A 16,469-nucleotide genomic window follows, 5' to 3' on the forward strand; every position below is an offset into this window, starting at 1 on the left:
TGTATTTTTTTCAGTAGAGACGGGATTTCACCATGTTAGCCAGGATGGTCTCGATCTCCTGACCTCGTGATTCGCCTGCTTTGGCCTCCCAAAGTGCTGGGATTACAGGCTTGAGCCACCGCGCCTGGCCCTATGTATTCTTAATGTGAGTAATGTCATTGTACTGACTGACTGCCAAATGCCAGGCTGAAATATATGACATCACAACATTATAGAACAGGTCAGGTGGAGTGGCTCATGCCTGTAATCCTAGCACTTTGGGAGGCCGACGTGGGTGGATCACATGAGGTCACGAGTTTGAGACCAGCCTGGCCAACATGGCGAAGCCCTGTCTCTACTAAAAATACAAAAAGTACCCGTGTGTGGTGGCAAACGCCTGTAATCCCAGCTACTCAGAAGGCTGAGGCATGAGAATCGCTTGAACCCAGGAGGTGGAGGTTGCAGTAAGCATAGATCGCACCACTACACTCCAGCCTGGGTAACAGAGCGAGACTCTGTCTTAGAAGAGAAAAAAAAAAATTCTAGAACAGCAACATAATTTAGTTTTGACACACAGAACTAAATTTACATGAGCTTTGACACACAGAACTAAAATGAATGAACTTGAAGACAGACACGTCCTTCAGTGAATCTGTACTTAGTAAAGGGCCTCTCACGGAGCATGTGCTCAGTAAACATTTGATGAATGGATGGAAACTGTTAGAATCCTAGATGTGTGGTAATCCTAGATTAGAAGCAGTTACACTGCTTCTAAATGTCATTTAGCAAGATGAGAACCTCTAGACAGGCCACAGAAATGCGGACTTCATATCTCAAATCACTTAAAATTCAACTCGCTACAACCCTGGAAACCTGGAATTTTCTGTAGTCAATTTTCAGGAAGGAAAAAAAAAAGATGAAAACCTTAAGCTAAAACAAACAGTTCCTGTTCGGTAATTTTTAACCTTCCCGATTCACTAAATGCTTTTGAGTATCTAATGAAAGATTTGTCCTCTTTCCCCAAGAAAACACGCAACTGCAGAGTATTCAGAGTTTCTCAGCTCTGTTGACTCCAATTTAAGAACTTCTCCATTAAAGGAATATGTAAACCAAACACAATGCATTAAGTTTAAAAATAAGTTAATTTTTTTGTTGTTCTTTAAAATGTTATTCTTAAAAGTTACCAAAAACATCCTTTTTGGCAATCACACTGTAATATTAGTTGTGTTTTTGCAGATGAGCGGTTTACCAAACAGGAAGAGAAATAGCCTACATTCTAAATATATTTGTAATGCCTAAGTCAAAAACCTCAAAATGTACTAGATTACATTGTAATACTGCACAATGCTATTGAAACAGGTTGCAGTCTTCCTGGCTTTGATAAGAGAAACCTAAAGTCAAAAACATCAATTTCAAAATGAAGCCAGGTTTCCACTTTTGGCACTTGTCAGGACACTTATTAAAAAGCAGCAGCACGGCTGGGCACAGTGGCTCACGCCCAGCCCTTTGGGAAGGCAAGGCAGGCAGATCACTTGAGGTCAAGAGTTCGAGACCAGCCTGGCCAACATGGTAAAACCCCATCTCTACTAAAAATATAAAAATTAGCTGGGCGTGGTGGCAGGCGCCTGTAATGTCAGCTACTTGGGAGGCTGAGGCCAAAGAATCGCTTGAACCGGGGAGGTGGTGTTGGAGTGGGCCAAGAAGGTGCCACTGCACTTCAGCCTGGGTGACAAGAGCAAAACTCCATCTAAAAAAAAAAAAAAAGCAGGAGGAGGACAAGCACTGTCTTTTTGTGCTGCTTCAAAGGGAGACTCACAACATGAAGATAAATTCTCTAAACAAAGACTACAGCATACTTTGATACTATTTAATCTGATTAATGGCAGTAGAAAAGTTATGCTGTTAGAAAGGGGGGGAAGTTTGCAAAGACATAAAAAAGTGTACAGCCAAGTTTAACATGACAAACATAACAGAGCAAGCATAATGCCTGATGCCTCCAGGGGCTTTAAGATTTACATGTAAGATGATTTTATAAAAGCATATTTATTTAAATATCAGAAAAATCCCCCAAATATTTCAAAATCTATCAAAATAACTTCAAAATACAATTGTTTTGTTTTGTCTTTTGAGACAGAGTTTCACTCTCGTCACCCAGGCTGGAGTGCAGTGGCGCAACCTTGGCTCACTGCAACCTCTGCCTCTCAGGTTCAAGTGATTCTCCTGCCTCAGCCTCCCAAGTAGCTGGGATTACAGGTGCTCGCCACTATGACTGGATAATTTTTGTATTTTTAGTAGAGATAGGGGTTCACCATGTTGGCCAGGCTTATCTCGAACTCCTGACCTCAGGTGATCCATCAAGCTCGGCTTCCCAAAGTACTGGGATTACAGGCGTAAGCCACTGCCCCTAGCCTTCAAAATACCATTCTAAAAGGTAAATTCAAATGCTCCATAGAAGAACTCTCAGGGAGTCCAAAATTAATAAATATCATATATAACTTATGGGATGAGTTAGTGAATATTTTGACTGTATTGTAAAAGAATCCCAAAGCATAAAAAGTAATTTCAACAGTATAAAATCTTGTTGAAAAGGTATAAGCAGGCCAGGCGTGGTGGCTCACACCTATAATCCCAGCACTTTAGGAGGCCAAGGCAGGAAGATTGCTTGAGGCCAGGAGTTCGAGACTGGGCGACATAGTGAGACCACGTCTTTACAAAAAAAAAAAAAAATTGTAATTAGCTGGGCATGATAGTATGTGCCTACAGTCCCAGTTATTCAGGAGACTGAGGAGGGAGGATTGCTTGAGATCAGGAGGTCGAGGCTGCAATGAGCCATGATCACACCACCACACTCCAGCCTGGACAACAAAGCTAGGCCCTGTCTCAAAAGAAAAAAAGTAGGCCGGGCGCGGTGGCTCAAGCCTGTAATCCCAGCACTTTCGGAGGCCGAGACGGGCGGATCACGAGGTCGGGAGATCGAGACCATCCTGGCTAACACGGTGAAACCCCGTCTCTACTAAAAAAATACAAAAAACTAGCCGGGCGAGGTGGCGGGCGCCTGTAGTCCCAGCTACTCGGGAGGCTGAGGCAGGAGAATGGCGTGAACCCGGGAGGCGGAGCTTGCAGTGAGCTGAGATCCGGCCACTGCACTCCAGCCTGGGCGACAGAGCGAGACTCCGTCTCAAAAAAAAAAAGAAAAAAAGTACAATCAAATGGTTTAATGAACTTCAAAAGTAATTTTTGAGATCCTGTATATCTCATACTTGTGTTTAAATGCCTGAAAAAAAGATAAAACTTCAAACCTTTAAAAAATATGAAGGAAATATCATTTGTATTAGAAACAACAAAAATTCACTAAAAACTCAGAAGCCTTTATATTTTAAATTACTAAAACTCAGCACATCTGGAAATTCTGAATACTTGTTGAATGAATTTCTGATTTACAGATTTGATATGTAGAGATAGTGGACAGCACCACACATATAGAAAGGAAAACAATTTTTCTTAAGTTATACATCTTCATCACTATTATACTTCAAAGTAGTGACCTTGGGAACCTTATTCCAAAAATGGAACCCATCTTTGGAGCCTGTGTAAAAGTCACACAAAAGTCAGTTCCATCATTTTGGCTAATCTTAAGTATTTTACCCCATTATATATTATTTACCTCAAGTACCTACTTATTTTTCAAGATACAGAAGTTACTGTATTACAGTTCTTGTCTACAAGCATTAGAAACATTAGTAACTGACTCTGGCTATCTTTAAAAAGCAACTTTACTGGAAGGCTGTTGAAACTCACAACATTGAAAGATGACTGGAAAATCAGGCTGGAAAAAAACAGCGCCAATAAACCAGAGAAAGCAGCTCAAAGAATAATGCCAAAGAACAGTCTGATCCACACGCTGACATGACTCTGGAAAGGTCTCCAAAAAACCCTACAGCTTGTTCTTCTCTCAAGATCCAAAGCCCTGAAAGAAAACATTTGACTGGACAAGTCTGGCTGCGTGACAAAACAGCAGGGATGAATAACAGGCTTCACGAGTGCATCCTAGAGCTGGTCGCAGTAATCCCAACACTTTGGGAGGCTGACGTGGGAGGATCACTTGAGGCCAGAAGATGGAGGCTGCAGTGAGCTGTGGGCTATGATCTCGCCATTATACTCCAGCCTGGTGACAGAACACGATCCGTCTTAAAAATAGGTTCGGTGGCTCGTGCTTTTAATACCAGCACTTTGGGAGGCTGAAGGGGGAGGATCACTTGAGCCCAGGAGTTCAAGACCAGCCTGAGCCATGTGGCCAAATCCCTGTGTTTATAAAAAACGATTTTTTTTTTATTAGCTGGGCATGGTGGTGTGTGCCTGTGGTCCTAGCTCCTCGGGAGGCTGAGGCAGGCACTTTAGCCCAGGAGGTTGAGGTTGCAGTTAGCCGAGATCGCACCACTGCACTCCAGCCTGGGTAACAGAGCAAGACCTTGTCTCAAAAAAAGGCAGCACACTATGGGGAAACCCTAAAGTAATACAAAACAGGGCGAAGACCTGGGGAGGAGTTAATAAATGTCCACAGCAGTACAATCAGAATCACCATGTGGGATGACTATTTTTCCATTATACACGAAAACACTGAAGCTCAGAAAGCTTAAATTATATGTAAAAGCCAAAGAATACACCTTGGACAGGACTATAGAGCCTCTCTCTGCTTCTGCTATTGACAGGCAAACTCCAAATTATACTTGGCCACTAAAAATAATTAAATCTAACCTTAAAACACTAAGAGTTGCCACCAATGAAGACATTCGAACGTATATGACACCAGTTATTTGTGGTAATTCTCAACGAAGCATCCTGAAAATATTCTATGGAAAGCATCTATGGGATAAACACACACAGGGAAAGGAAAATACCTGGCACTTTTGCTGCCCCTTCCCCTCAAACACTGGGGCAATTAGAGAAATACTGCTAATTACCTGGCAGTTGAATTTAGGTGTAAACTATCTGTCATCCTTACTGTGGCCTTTAAAGAGCTACTTAAATACCTATGCACTGAGTCTCTGCCCAAGTGAGCATGAGAATCCTCTGAGGGGCCTAGGCATCCCTGTTTTATAAAAGCAAAAAAGTAGTATCACTGGTTAAAAAAAAAAATCTGAAATGTGTACTTAAAGAAAAAAAATAATGAATCACAATAACTCTAGACTCACCCCTAATAGGTAATCTGAAGCCAGACCATCTGCTTATTCGAAAACTGAACCTTCTGTTCAGTAAAAAGGAGAGGGAGACTTGACTCAGAATATGTCAAAGTAATTTTTTAAATATTATACATTATAAACATGTTAAAAAATAAATTGGTAAGACAATAAGAACAAAGGACAACCTCACATGATATGGATGAATCTCACGTTGAACAAAAATCAGACACAAAGTACAAAAAACTAGGCAAAATTAATCTATGCTGAATTCTAATATTAAGCCAGTGGTTACACCTGAGGAATGGGTAGTGACTGGAAAGAAATTCAAGTAGAGGGCTAGGGCTTCTGTTTCTTGCTCTAGATACTGGTTTAACAAGTATATTCAGATAAGGTTATTAGCTCACGTATATAAAATATTTCCAACATTAATGATTTGCTTAAATGTAAAGTTTAGCTTTTAAAGGTCTTAAGAGAATCCACACATTAAAAAGATGAATGCTAAGTAAAAATCAGTTAAAGCAATGAGTTAGCATAAACGCCTAGGTTCACAGTAAGAGAGCAATTCCTGCTTCCTAAAAAGAGTACTATAAGTTAAAGACATGGTGGGGAGCCTCCCAAGGGAAAAACATATGAATAAATAAAGTGACAGGGCTGGTTATTAAAGTGTAAATACATGATGAGTTGGCTTGATGGCATGCACCTTGTAGTCCCAGCTACTCAGGGCAGATCACTTGAGCCTAGGAGTTTGAGTGCAGCCTGGGCGACATCTCAAGACCTCCATCTCTTAAAAAAAAAAAAAATTTTAAGATGTGATGAAAGGAAAAAATATATAGGCTAATCCCTAAAACCAAAACCTAAAGCAATACAAAATCCAGTTGTCTCAACCCCACCCCTCAACTCTCTGGACTTGCTTACAAAAAAAGAGAAAAAATTTCCCTACGTGGTTGTTGAAATCAGGAAAAAATGCTCACAATTAGCTAGCAAGCGTCTGGACCTTAGCCATGACTAGCAAAGTATAATGAGTGACTCTTGACCAAAATAAACGTAACACATGGTTTCAATTACCTGCCAAAGAACTTTAAATTGTTTAAATTACGTGAGTACGGTTAAACTTCAAAAATTTATTTAGATTATCTTCTTGAGAACCAATCACCAAAAAACAGCATGTTAATATGCTTTACCTTAAACATTTAGAGCAAGGGTGTCCAAACTTTTGGCTTCCCTGGGTCACACATAAAATACACTAACACTAGCAATAGCTGATGAGCTTTAAAAAAAAAAAAAAAAAAATTGCAAAAAAATCTCATAATGTTTTAAGAAAGTTTACCAATTTATGTTAGGCCATATTTAAAGCCATCCTGGGCCACATTTGGCCCGCGGATTGGACAAGCATGATTTAGAGAAACATGTACTTCAAAAAACAAATAGGTACTTTCTCACTATAATTTCTCAGTGTGACTCAGAACACTAAAAGCTTATTTTTTAGTTTTTTTTTTTTTAGGTTTTTGTTTTCCACCGAGTTTTATCCACACAGAAAAGTCTCAAAAACTATAAACCAAAATGTTCACTCAGGAATATGTTTTAATTTTGCTTTTTTTTTTTTTTTGCATTTTCTAAAATGTCTACGTTATTTTTGTCCAAAAAGAAAAATGTTTATGGTCGGGCGTGGTGGCTCACACCTGTAATCTCAGCACTTTGGGAGGCCGAGGCGAGTGGATCACTTGAGGTCAGAAGTTCAAGAGCAGCCTGACAAACATGGTGAAACCCCGTCTCTACTAAAAATACAAACATTAGCAGGGCATGGTGGTGCATGCCTGTAATCCCAGTAATCGGGAGGCTGAGCGCAGGAGAATCGCTTGAACCCGGGAGGGGGAGGTTGCAGTGAGCCCAGATGCCGCCACTGCACTCCAGCCTGGGCGACAGAGCAAGATTCCGTCTAAAAAAAGAAAGAAAAAAAAAAAAGACAAACGTTTATAATCAAGATTCCAAATTTTGAAGCCTAAAGTTGAACATTTTCTAAAAAGTACATTAGTAGGACACTATACACCTAGTTTACCTTTTTCATCCAAACAACAAGAAATTGCACATACAGCCTGCTTTATCATCACAACTCAATAAACAGGTACAGCACCCCTTTCACAGCCAGAGGAATATCAACTTTTTTCAAGGTTACTGTTATTAAAACCTGAGAAATGGGAAGCCAAGATATGACAGATGCCCTACACGTATCTATCAAGCTAACCTTTAGTTCATTAGATTTCTAAATAACAAGGGTCCATAAACAGTCCATATAAAACTTGCCTCTATCTAATAAGTTTCAGTGACCAAGAAAGATTACATTGTTTTGTAAGACTTTTTTTTTTTTTTTTTTTTTTTTTTTTGCCCACCTTCCTAAATTTGGAAAACTTTCTTAAAATCAGGTCTGAGCGCGGAGGCTCAAGCCTGTAATCCCAGCACTTCGGAAGGCCGAGGCGGGCGGCTGACTAGGTCAAGAGATCAAGACCATCCTGGCCAACATGGTGAAACCCCATCTCTACTAAAGGTATGAAAATTAGCTGGGCGTGGCGTTGCACGCCTGTAATCCCAGCTATTCGGGAGGCTGAGGCAGGAGAATCGCTTGAATCCGGGAGGCAGAGGTTGCAGTGAGTGGAGACCGCACCACTGCACTCCAGCCTGGGCGACAGAGTGAGACTCCGTCTCAAAACAAAACAAAACAAAACAAAAATACAAAATTAGCCTGGCATGGTGGCGCATGCCTGTAATCCCAGTTACTCAGGAGGCTGAGGCAGAAGAATCGCTTGAACCGGGGAGGCGGAGGTTTCGGACCGCGGCATTGCACTCCAGGAGCTTGGGCAATAAAAGCGAAACTCCGTCTCAAAATAAACAAATAATCATTTCTTAGGCAAATGTAACAAATACAGCAGAACGTTATAGAATCTAGGAAAGAGTATATATGCATATGTATCTATCACTTTTTCAACTTTTCTGTATGTGAAAATTTTGGACAATGAAGTGAAAATAAATGCTTTCAAAGTCAGAATGCAAAGAAGTATCTATTGCAACTTCAACCCACCTGAAAATCTGAGGCCTTTCATCAACTCACAAACCCACATTTCAAGCATTCGATGAAAAAATCCTTTCTTAAGACGGCAAGACTTTGAGATTAATCAACTGATAAAATATAAAAGCTATACTAAAAATAATCTCTAACCCAAGTCAAGTTCACCTAGAAAGTCATTTGCCAGGAGTTTTCATGAGAATTTTGACTTAACTTTACTCAGTAAAAGAGCTTTTCCCTCTATTACCACTTCGCCTACGTTTTTCCTAATTCCCAACAGTAAGCCTTAACTGAAGAAGAAAATCCCCAGCAAGCAGATCCGGGCACCCCTCCCAGGTCCTAAAACCTGCAAAAACCCAAGAGTTCGTGGCGCTGGTGGCGCCAGCTGTTTGTTTCCCGGGCAGTCTCCGGGTTGGATTTGCACCCTGGGGTCTACACGGGTTAAAAACGCGGAAAAAGGCGACGAAGAAATACAAACTGCCAGGGTGTCGAAATGAAAGGAGCGACTGTGAAAAGGGTAAGGAAAAATCCAAGCCATCTCTACTGGGAGGATCCGGAAAGCACCGGCCGCGCAAGGGGTCAACAAACTCCGACACTGCTCAGGGTCAGCTGGGCGCCACCGGGCGCGGGCTCCGGAGCGAGGGCAGGTGCGCAGGCCGGAAGCCTCCGGCGCTCACCTGGCACCTACCTGGAGCTCACCTGGCGCCCGGGCCCCGCGCCGCCTCCCCCCGCCCTGCCCGCCGCGTCCGCACCTCGCGGTCCTTGAGGCCCAGCAGGAGCACCTCCTCCATCAGGGTCAGCCGCGTTTCCTTGGAGTCGCCCTTGTCGTCGTCGTCCTGCTCGTCGCGGCGGCTCTGCGCGTCGTCCTCGCTGCTGCCGGCGCCGCCGCCCGCCGCCCGCTCCTTGTCGGCGGCGTTGCGGGAGGCCTCGGTGCGCCGCTGCACCAGGCCCGAGCTGCGCTGGGTCAGCGAGGTCATGGCTCCCGCCGAGGCGCCGAGCCGGGCCGAGAGGGACGCGGGACCGACTGGCTCGCCCTCCTCCTCCCCGCGCGGCCTCCGACCCGGGTTTCCGTGTTAAATCCGGACGCCGGGGCGACGTCCGTCGGCAGCAGGGCCGGGGGCAGTCATGAGGAGACAGGTCAGGGCGAAGCGGGCTGGCCGGGCGTCGGCGGAGCAGGAGAGGGGCGCCTTCCTGCGTGCGGCCGCGGCCCCCGAAACAGCCCGAGCTCCGAAACGGAGGCGGCGGCGGCGCCTTTCCAATATGGCGGCCCCGGCTGACGTCACCGGAGGATGTGGCAGAGTCGGCGCGGAAGAACTGGGCCGGGAGACGCCGGAAGCGGCGGGCGGGGACCCGGCGGCCGGACCCGGCGGGCGGGGATCCTCTGGCACTGCCGCCTACACCCTTCCTGGCCCTTGGTACTTGTCTTTTCCTTGTAGTTCCTGCGCCCCCTGACCCGCGGTCCTGTAGTCCCGCTCCCGTGACGTGCCCTCCCTCCTTCCGCTCCCCGTTTTGCCTTCACTACCCAGGGCTGGAGCCTGAACCTGGTGGGGCCCCCCACGAATCGGAAGAGCCTGGGCCACGTGAAGGTGGACCCCACTCAGCCTCCAGCCTTGCCCTCCGCGCCTCAGACACCGCCGGCTTCGGAGGCGGCTCCGCGGCCGTGTGGAAGGGGTCCCATTTGGACTCCGGGGTCCGCAGGAGTGACAGGAAGCGCTTCGCTCGCGGCTACTGGGAGAGGAGGGGCGCGCTTTCTGCCGGGACGCCCTAACCCTTTAGAAGAAGCAAGTGCGTCCAAATGGTTTGAAAGTGGACCTTTAGTGTTTTCCAGGAGTAAGAAGATAGAACAATTGACCAGTTTTGTTTGTAAAACTTCTTTTCTTGCCTTGGACTTCTGCTATAAAGTGACCAGGGCGTAGTGAGTACAGTTAGTGCCGCACACGTTCGCACGCTCAACCTTAACGATCTTTTTATAGAGACAATAAACCTGCAGGGTTTCATGCCACGTCTTTGTACGCATCAGATCTCTCTCCGTGTAGTTACTAAGTGAAATCCTCTCGGCGTACGCAAATTACGTTAAAAAATAGCTGTCAAACCTGAGTCAGGAGTTGGAGGAGTAGAGGGTGGCGCTTATAAGTGAAACAATCAGGAATGGCATTGTGTGCCATCCTGTATTAAACAATGTATGGACAGAGTGGAACAACAGCAAAGCAAAAAATAAAAATTAAAAAAAAAAAAGTGATCGTGGGCTGTGGCTAAAGAGTGGTTTAGATGGGTTCTTCTCTTTCCACAAATCCATTATCCAGAACTGCTGCTGCCTACCATCGCATGCCCTGGAAAGTGACAGTGCTAAATGAGGGGAAGAGAGGGTCCAGGGGGAGCACCAAGTAGACCTTCCCTTTTTCCCACCTGTCTGGGCGAAGGTCGATTTCACCTCAACCAATTTCTCCCATTCACACCCTCTTTTGACTTTTTTTCTACATCTCTTTTCTGATTTTACCAAATATTGTAGCTTGAAATGTTTCTTTCTAAAATAAATGTGATGAATTTATTATTTGAAAAAAGTTAACCAGGAGTTGTGGCCCACATCTGTAGTCTCAGGTCCTCAGGAGGCTGAGGCAGGAGAACCACTTGGGCCCAGAATTTGAGGCTGCCATGAGGGTGATCGCGCCACTGCATACCAGCCTGGGAGACAGAACAAGACCCTGCCTCAAAAAAAAAAAAAATTACTTGACTAATATAGTCAAGTATGTAGTTCAAAGAGTACAAAGACGTGTGTAGTGAAAATCTCCCTCCCAGCTCTGCCCCTGTTCACCCAGTTGTTCTCCTTTCTCCCCTCAAGGTTTTAATGCCAGCAAATCCTCTGATACTCCTCCCCTCAAAATATGAAGCCTAATTTTCCTCCCCTTGAGTGTGGGCCAGAGTTAGCGACTGTCTTGAAATGAACAGAATGTGGCCAACATGACTATGTGTCACTTCTCAGATTAGGTCATAAAAGTCTATGCAGCTTCTTTTTCAATTAGAGTGAATGATGGGTGGGGGTGGAGGGCAGCTGGGGAGGAAGGGAGGGAAGAAAGAAGGAAGGAAAGGAAGAAAGGAGGGAAGGAAGGAAGGAGATATTTTAAAAACAGGAAGGAAGGGGAAGAAAGGATATTTCAGGAACAGGAAAGAAAAAAAGGAATTTTAGGAATGAGAATATTCCTAATTATAACAATGAGTATTTATTTATTTATTTATTTTTGAGACAGTCTCACTCTGTCGCCCAGGCTGGAGTGCAGTGGCGTGATCTCGGCTCACTGCAACCTCCACCTCTTGGTTCAAGCAATTCCCCTGCCTCAGCCTCCCGAGTAGCTGGGATTACAGGCACGCGCCACCATGCCCAGCTAACTTTTTTTTGTACTTTTAGTAGAGACGGAGTTTCACAATGTTGGACAGACTGGTCGTGAACTCCTGACCTCAGGCAATCCACCAGCCTCAGCCTCCCAAAGTGCTGGGATTACAGGCATGAGCCACTGCGCCCGGCCATGAGTGTTTGTTTATTGCCTACTAAGATGTGCCAGGCACGGTCTCCAGTAACCCCCACCAGAACCCTGCAGGTTAGGTGCTGCTGCTGTGCTGACCAACTCCACATGGACTGCAACCATCTCATGCAGTGCAGTCTGACAGCACCTCCATGCCCACCTACAAGTGTGGGGGAGTAAGCACTTCAAGCAGGTGGATAACAGGACCCCTTGCTTTCCTCACATAGACTGTTCTGAGATCATTTATACAAATTCTCAGTAGCATTTAGCTCTGGCAAGCTCAACAACCCCTTCGCTCCTCACTCCCCTCCACTTGCTTCTGCTCCCAGCTGTTGCACACCCTAATAAAGCACAAAAGCCTTTGTCTTAGGCCCTGCTTCCTAGGGAACAGAGATGCCCATTTTACCTATGAAGAACCAGTTCGGAGAAGTTAAGTAATCTGTCCAACTTAACACATCTGGAAAATCGCAGACCTGGATTAGAACCCTGGTCCTTAATTCAGTCATCAAACAAGTGTATTTCTACATGTTTGCTGCATGCCAGGCATTGTAATAAGCAATAAAGATACAATACTAAGCCAAAAGAGACATAGCCATAGTTTTCATGAAACTGACGGTTTAATGAAGGGCACAGATATTAAGCAAATCCTGATGCTAATTAATGTATAAATTTAGAAATGCTTTGAAAGAAAGAATACAGTCCTATGAGACCATGTACTGTCATATATGTAAGAAACCTAAGTTTTTATCTGGGACTCAAAGCTGCTCTAAAGAAGTCGTAAGCCAAAGAATGAACTGAAATTAACCAAGTTGGAGGTAGAGGACATTCCTGAGAAGAAATATGCAAAGGCCGTGTAGCAAAAGACAGATCATGGGATGGAGGAGAGCCAAGTAGAAGAGTTTTTACCTGGGCTGAGGGAGGGAGTGATGGCAAAAGCAATAGTTACAGACAAGGTCCAAATCATACAGTGCTGTCCATTTTAAGGCCGTTTTAAGATTTTGGTCTTTTTTTTTTTTTTTTTTTTAGTCAGGGTCTTACTCTGTTGCCCAGGCTGGAGTGCAGTCTCGCGATTTTGGCTCTGCCTCCTGGGTTCAAGCGATCCTCCCACCTCAGCCTCCCAAGTAGCTGAGACTATAGGTGCATGCCACCACACCCTGCTGATTTTTGTATTTTGTTTTTTTTGTAGAGACAGGGTTTCACCATGTTGCCCAGGTCTTGAACTCCTGGGCTCAAGCGATCCGCTCCCCTTGGCCTCCCAAAGTGCAGAGATTACAGGTGTGAGCCATCGTGCCCAGCCAAAATCTGGTCTTTATCCAATGAAACCCAATGGGAAGCTATCAAGGGTACTTTTAAATGCCTTCTGTGGGGGAGGAGGGGATGGGCAGGTGGGAGATGTTATCAGATTTGCATTTTGAAAAGCTTGCAGGATATACCCAAAGCATGGATATAGGATACAGAAGCAGCTCATTCTTGCAGTAGTCCTGCAGGACCTGATGGTAAGTTCGACCACTATGGTGGAAGAAGAGAGGGTGGTAAGTGAATATATTCAAGAGATACTTAGTAAGTTAAATTGACACAACCCAATGAAAGACTGACTATGGAGTGTTGGGACATAAAGGAGTGGAGTTGTTGAGGATTACTCCCACTTCTGACTTGTGTAGGAGAGGATGATATAGGGATCGCTGGGCAGTGACCAGGTTTGCCTGAGTTTATCTCAGTTGAGCTTTTAAGAAGTACATAGCACTTCCAAGAGAATTTGTTGTGTAGGTAGTTCTATGTACAGAGGCTTTTGGGGTTTTTTGTTGTTTTTTGGTTTTGTTTTCGCTTTGAGATGGAGTCTTGCTCTTTCGCCAGGCTGGAGTGCAGTGGCACAATCTCGGCTCGCTGCAACCTCCGCCTCCCGGGTTCAAGTGATTCTCCTGCCTCAGCCTCCTGAGTAGCTGGGATTACAGGCATGCGCCACCACGCCCAGCTAATTTTTGTATTTTTAATAGAGACGGGGTTTCACCATGTTGGCCAGGATGATCTCGATCTCTTGACCTCGTAATCCACCTGCCTCCGCCTCCCAAAGTGCTGGGATTACAGGTGTGAGCTATCGCACCCGGCCCAGAGTCTTTCTGTTTTAACCCAATAAAAGTTTCAAAATGCCTAGAAAATGAAAATAACCAGAAGAAAACTATGGGTAAATTCTTTTATAATAATGGAGAGAAGAAGCCTTTATTATCATGACTCAAAATCTAATTTTTAAAAATTTGAAATAAATTAACAGGAAATGGAAAATTAGTGCAGAGAGAGCTTGTGTACCCTTAATTTCCCCCGGTAGTAACATGTAACTATAGCACACTATCAAAACCAAGAAATTAATATTGGTATGATCCACAGACATTATTCAGATTTCATGGGTTTTATATGCATTCATTTATATATGTGTCATTCTATGCAATTTTACCACATGTAGATTTGTGTAAATACCACTGCAATCAAGATATAAAAATAAGCCAGGCATGGTAGCTCACAACTGTAATTCTGGCACTTTGGGAGGCTGAAGCAGGAGGATTGCTTGAGCCCAGGAGTTGGAGACCAGCCTGGTCAACATAGGGAGACCCCTTCCCTACAAACTTTTTTAAAAAAATTAGCCAGGCATGGTGGCGATTCCTGTAGTCCCAGCTACTTGGAAGGCTGAGGTAGGAGGATCACTTGAGCCCAGGAATTTGAGGCTACAGTGAGCTCTGATTGTGCCACTGCTCTCCAGCCTAGGCCACAGAATGATATCCTGTCTCTAAAAAAAGATCAATAAACAAATAAAAATAGATATAAAATTGCTCCATCATCACAGAGATCCCTCATGTTGCCCCTTTACAGTCATGGCAGCTCCAGCCCCTCCCCCGACTCTATCTCCGACTCCTGGCAACCACTACTTTGTTCTCCATCTGTAATTTTGTCGTTTGAGAATGTTATATAATGGAATCATACATTATGAAGCCTTTTGAGATTTGCTTCTTTTCACTCTGCATAATTCCCTTGAGATTCGTCCAAATTGCATATATCAATAGTTTGTTCCTTTTTATTGCTGAGTGGTAATTCATGGTACTCAAGTACCATATTTGTTTATCCATGGATCCATTGAAGGACTTTCCGGTTGTTTCCAATTTGGTGCTATCACAAAACTGCTATGAACGTTCATGTACATGTTTTTATTTGTTTTTTGTTGCTGTTGTTGAGACTGAGTCTTGCTCTGTCACTCAGGCTGGAGTGCAGTGGCATGATCTCAACTTACTGCAACATCCGCTTCCTGGGTTCAAGCAATTCTCTTGCCTCAGCCTCCCGAGTAGCTAGGATTACAGGCACGTGCCACCATGCCTGGCTAATTTTTGTATTTTTAGTAGAGACAGCGTTTCACCATGTTGACCAGGCTGATCTCGAACTCCTGACCTCAAATGACTTGCCAACTCAGGCTCCCGAAGTGCTGGGATTACATGCGTGAGTCACCACGCCAGCTTATGTTTTTATTTGGATGTAGCCTTCATTTATCTGAGATAAACACCCAGGAGTGCAATTGGATCCTATGGTAAGTATATGTGTTTAATTTGTTTGTTTGTTTTAAGAAACTGAGATCCAGTCTGTCCCTGGATCTAAAACAGAGAGGAAAAAGAAAAGGAAAGCTGGGAAATTGCTTTCCAGAGTGGCTGCATCATTTTACATTTCCACACTAGCTTTGTTCTGAAACACAGCAGCATTATTGAACTAACTAACAAACCTTCCAGAGGCTTTCAACAATCTTCTTTTAAAAAAAAAATCTGCTGCAATGATAGCAAAGATTTATTAAGCAGGTACTATATTCCAGAGAAGGCTGTGAATGTTTACAGGCTGCTGTGGTTTGAATATTTGTGCCTCCAAAACTCATGTTGAAATGTAAGCCCCAATGCAGTATTACCGAGAGGCACAGTTTCTAAGAGGTGATTGGGGCATGATGGTTCTGCCCTCATGAATGGATTAATTCATTTACAGATTAATGGGTTATCATGGGAGTGGGATTGGTGGCTTTGTAAGGGGAAGAGGGACCTAAGCTAGGAGTACTGTAATGAGCCCATTTTATGCAAAAAGAAACAGGCACAGAAAGATTCAAGATTTTGCCCAGAGTTACACAGTCTGGCTCCGGAGTCCATGTTCTTAACCAGGACCTGATAATAACTCAATGATTTTCGGGCCAAAACAACTACACAGTGTGGTCCTTGTGGTAAAAGACATAAAAGTCTGAGGCAAATACAAAGTTTCAAATACTAAATTTTATTTTATTTTTGAGTAAGTAATAAATTCACATACTTCAAAATCAAAACAGACAAAAGGCCTGCACAGAGAAGTTCTACGCTGGCCCACGTCCATTGATTGTAGCCATAATTTTAAGATAGCCCCATGATTCTCATCCCCGGCATTCACATTTTCCTCTAGTCCCTTCTCCCTGAGTGTGGGCAGGACTTCTGTCTTGCTTTTAACTAATAGAATGTGACGAAAGGTGAAAGAATGTTGCAGATGTAATTAAGGCCCCAAATAAATTCACACTGAGTTCATCAAAAGAGAAAATCTCCTGGGTGCTATAGTTTGAATGTTTGTCCCCTCCAAGTCTCATGCTGAAAATTTGATTTCTGACTGGGCACGGTGGCTCATGCCTATAATCCCAGCAATTTGGGAGGCTGAGGTGGGCAGATCACTTGAGCCCAGGAGTTCAAGACCAGC

The 16,469-nt window shown here is 44.1% G+C and overlaps 2 protein-coding genes across 12 annotated transcripts in view; one reads left to right on the forward strand and one right to left on the reverse strand.

Moving 5' to 3' along the window:
* GOLPH3 (golgi phosphoprotein 3) overlaps positions 1 to 9,360 on the reverse strand; it is a 57,594-nt gene extending 48,234 nt beyond the window's left edge. Inside the window, exon 1 of the mRNA XM_050793861.1 lies at positions 8,970 to 9,360. Coding sequence (XP_050649818.1) covers positions 8,970 to 9,194 — 225 coding nt within the window. The 5' untranslated portion in view covers positions 9,195 to 9,360. The remainder of the gene's footprint in view (positions 1 to 8,969) is intronic.
* Positions 1 to 16,469, forward strand: part of SUB1 (SUB1 regulator of transcription) — a 731,929-nt gene that overhangs the window by 283,409 nt on the left and 432,051 nt on the right. The gene's annotated exons all lie outside the window — the stretch shown is intronic.

Source organism: Macaca thibetana, chromosome 6, assembly GCF_024542745.1.
Source record: "Macaca thibetana thibetana isolate TM-01 chromosome 6, ASM2454274v1, whole genome shotgun sequence".
Classification (NCBI taxonomy): Eukaryota; Metazoa; Chordata; class Mammalia; order Primates; family Cercopithecidae; genus Macaca; species Macaca thibetana.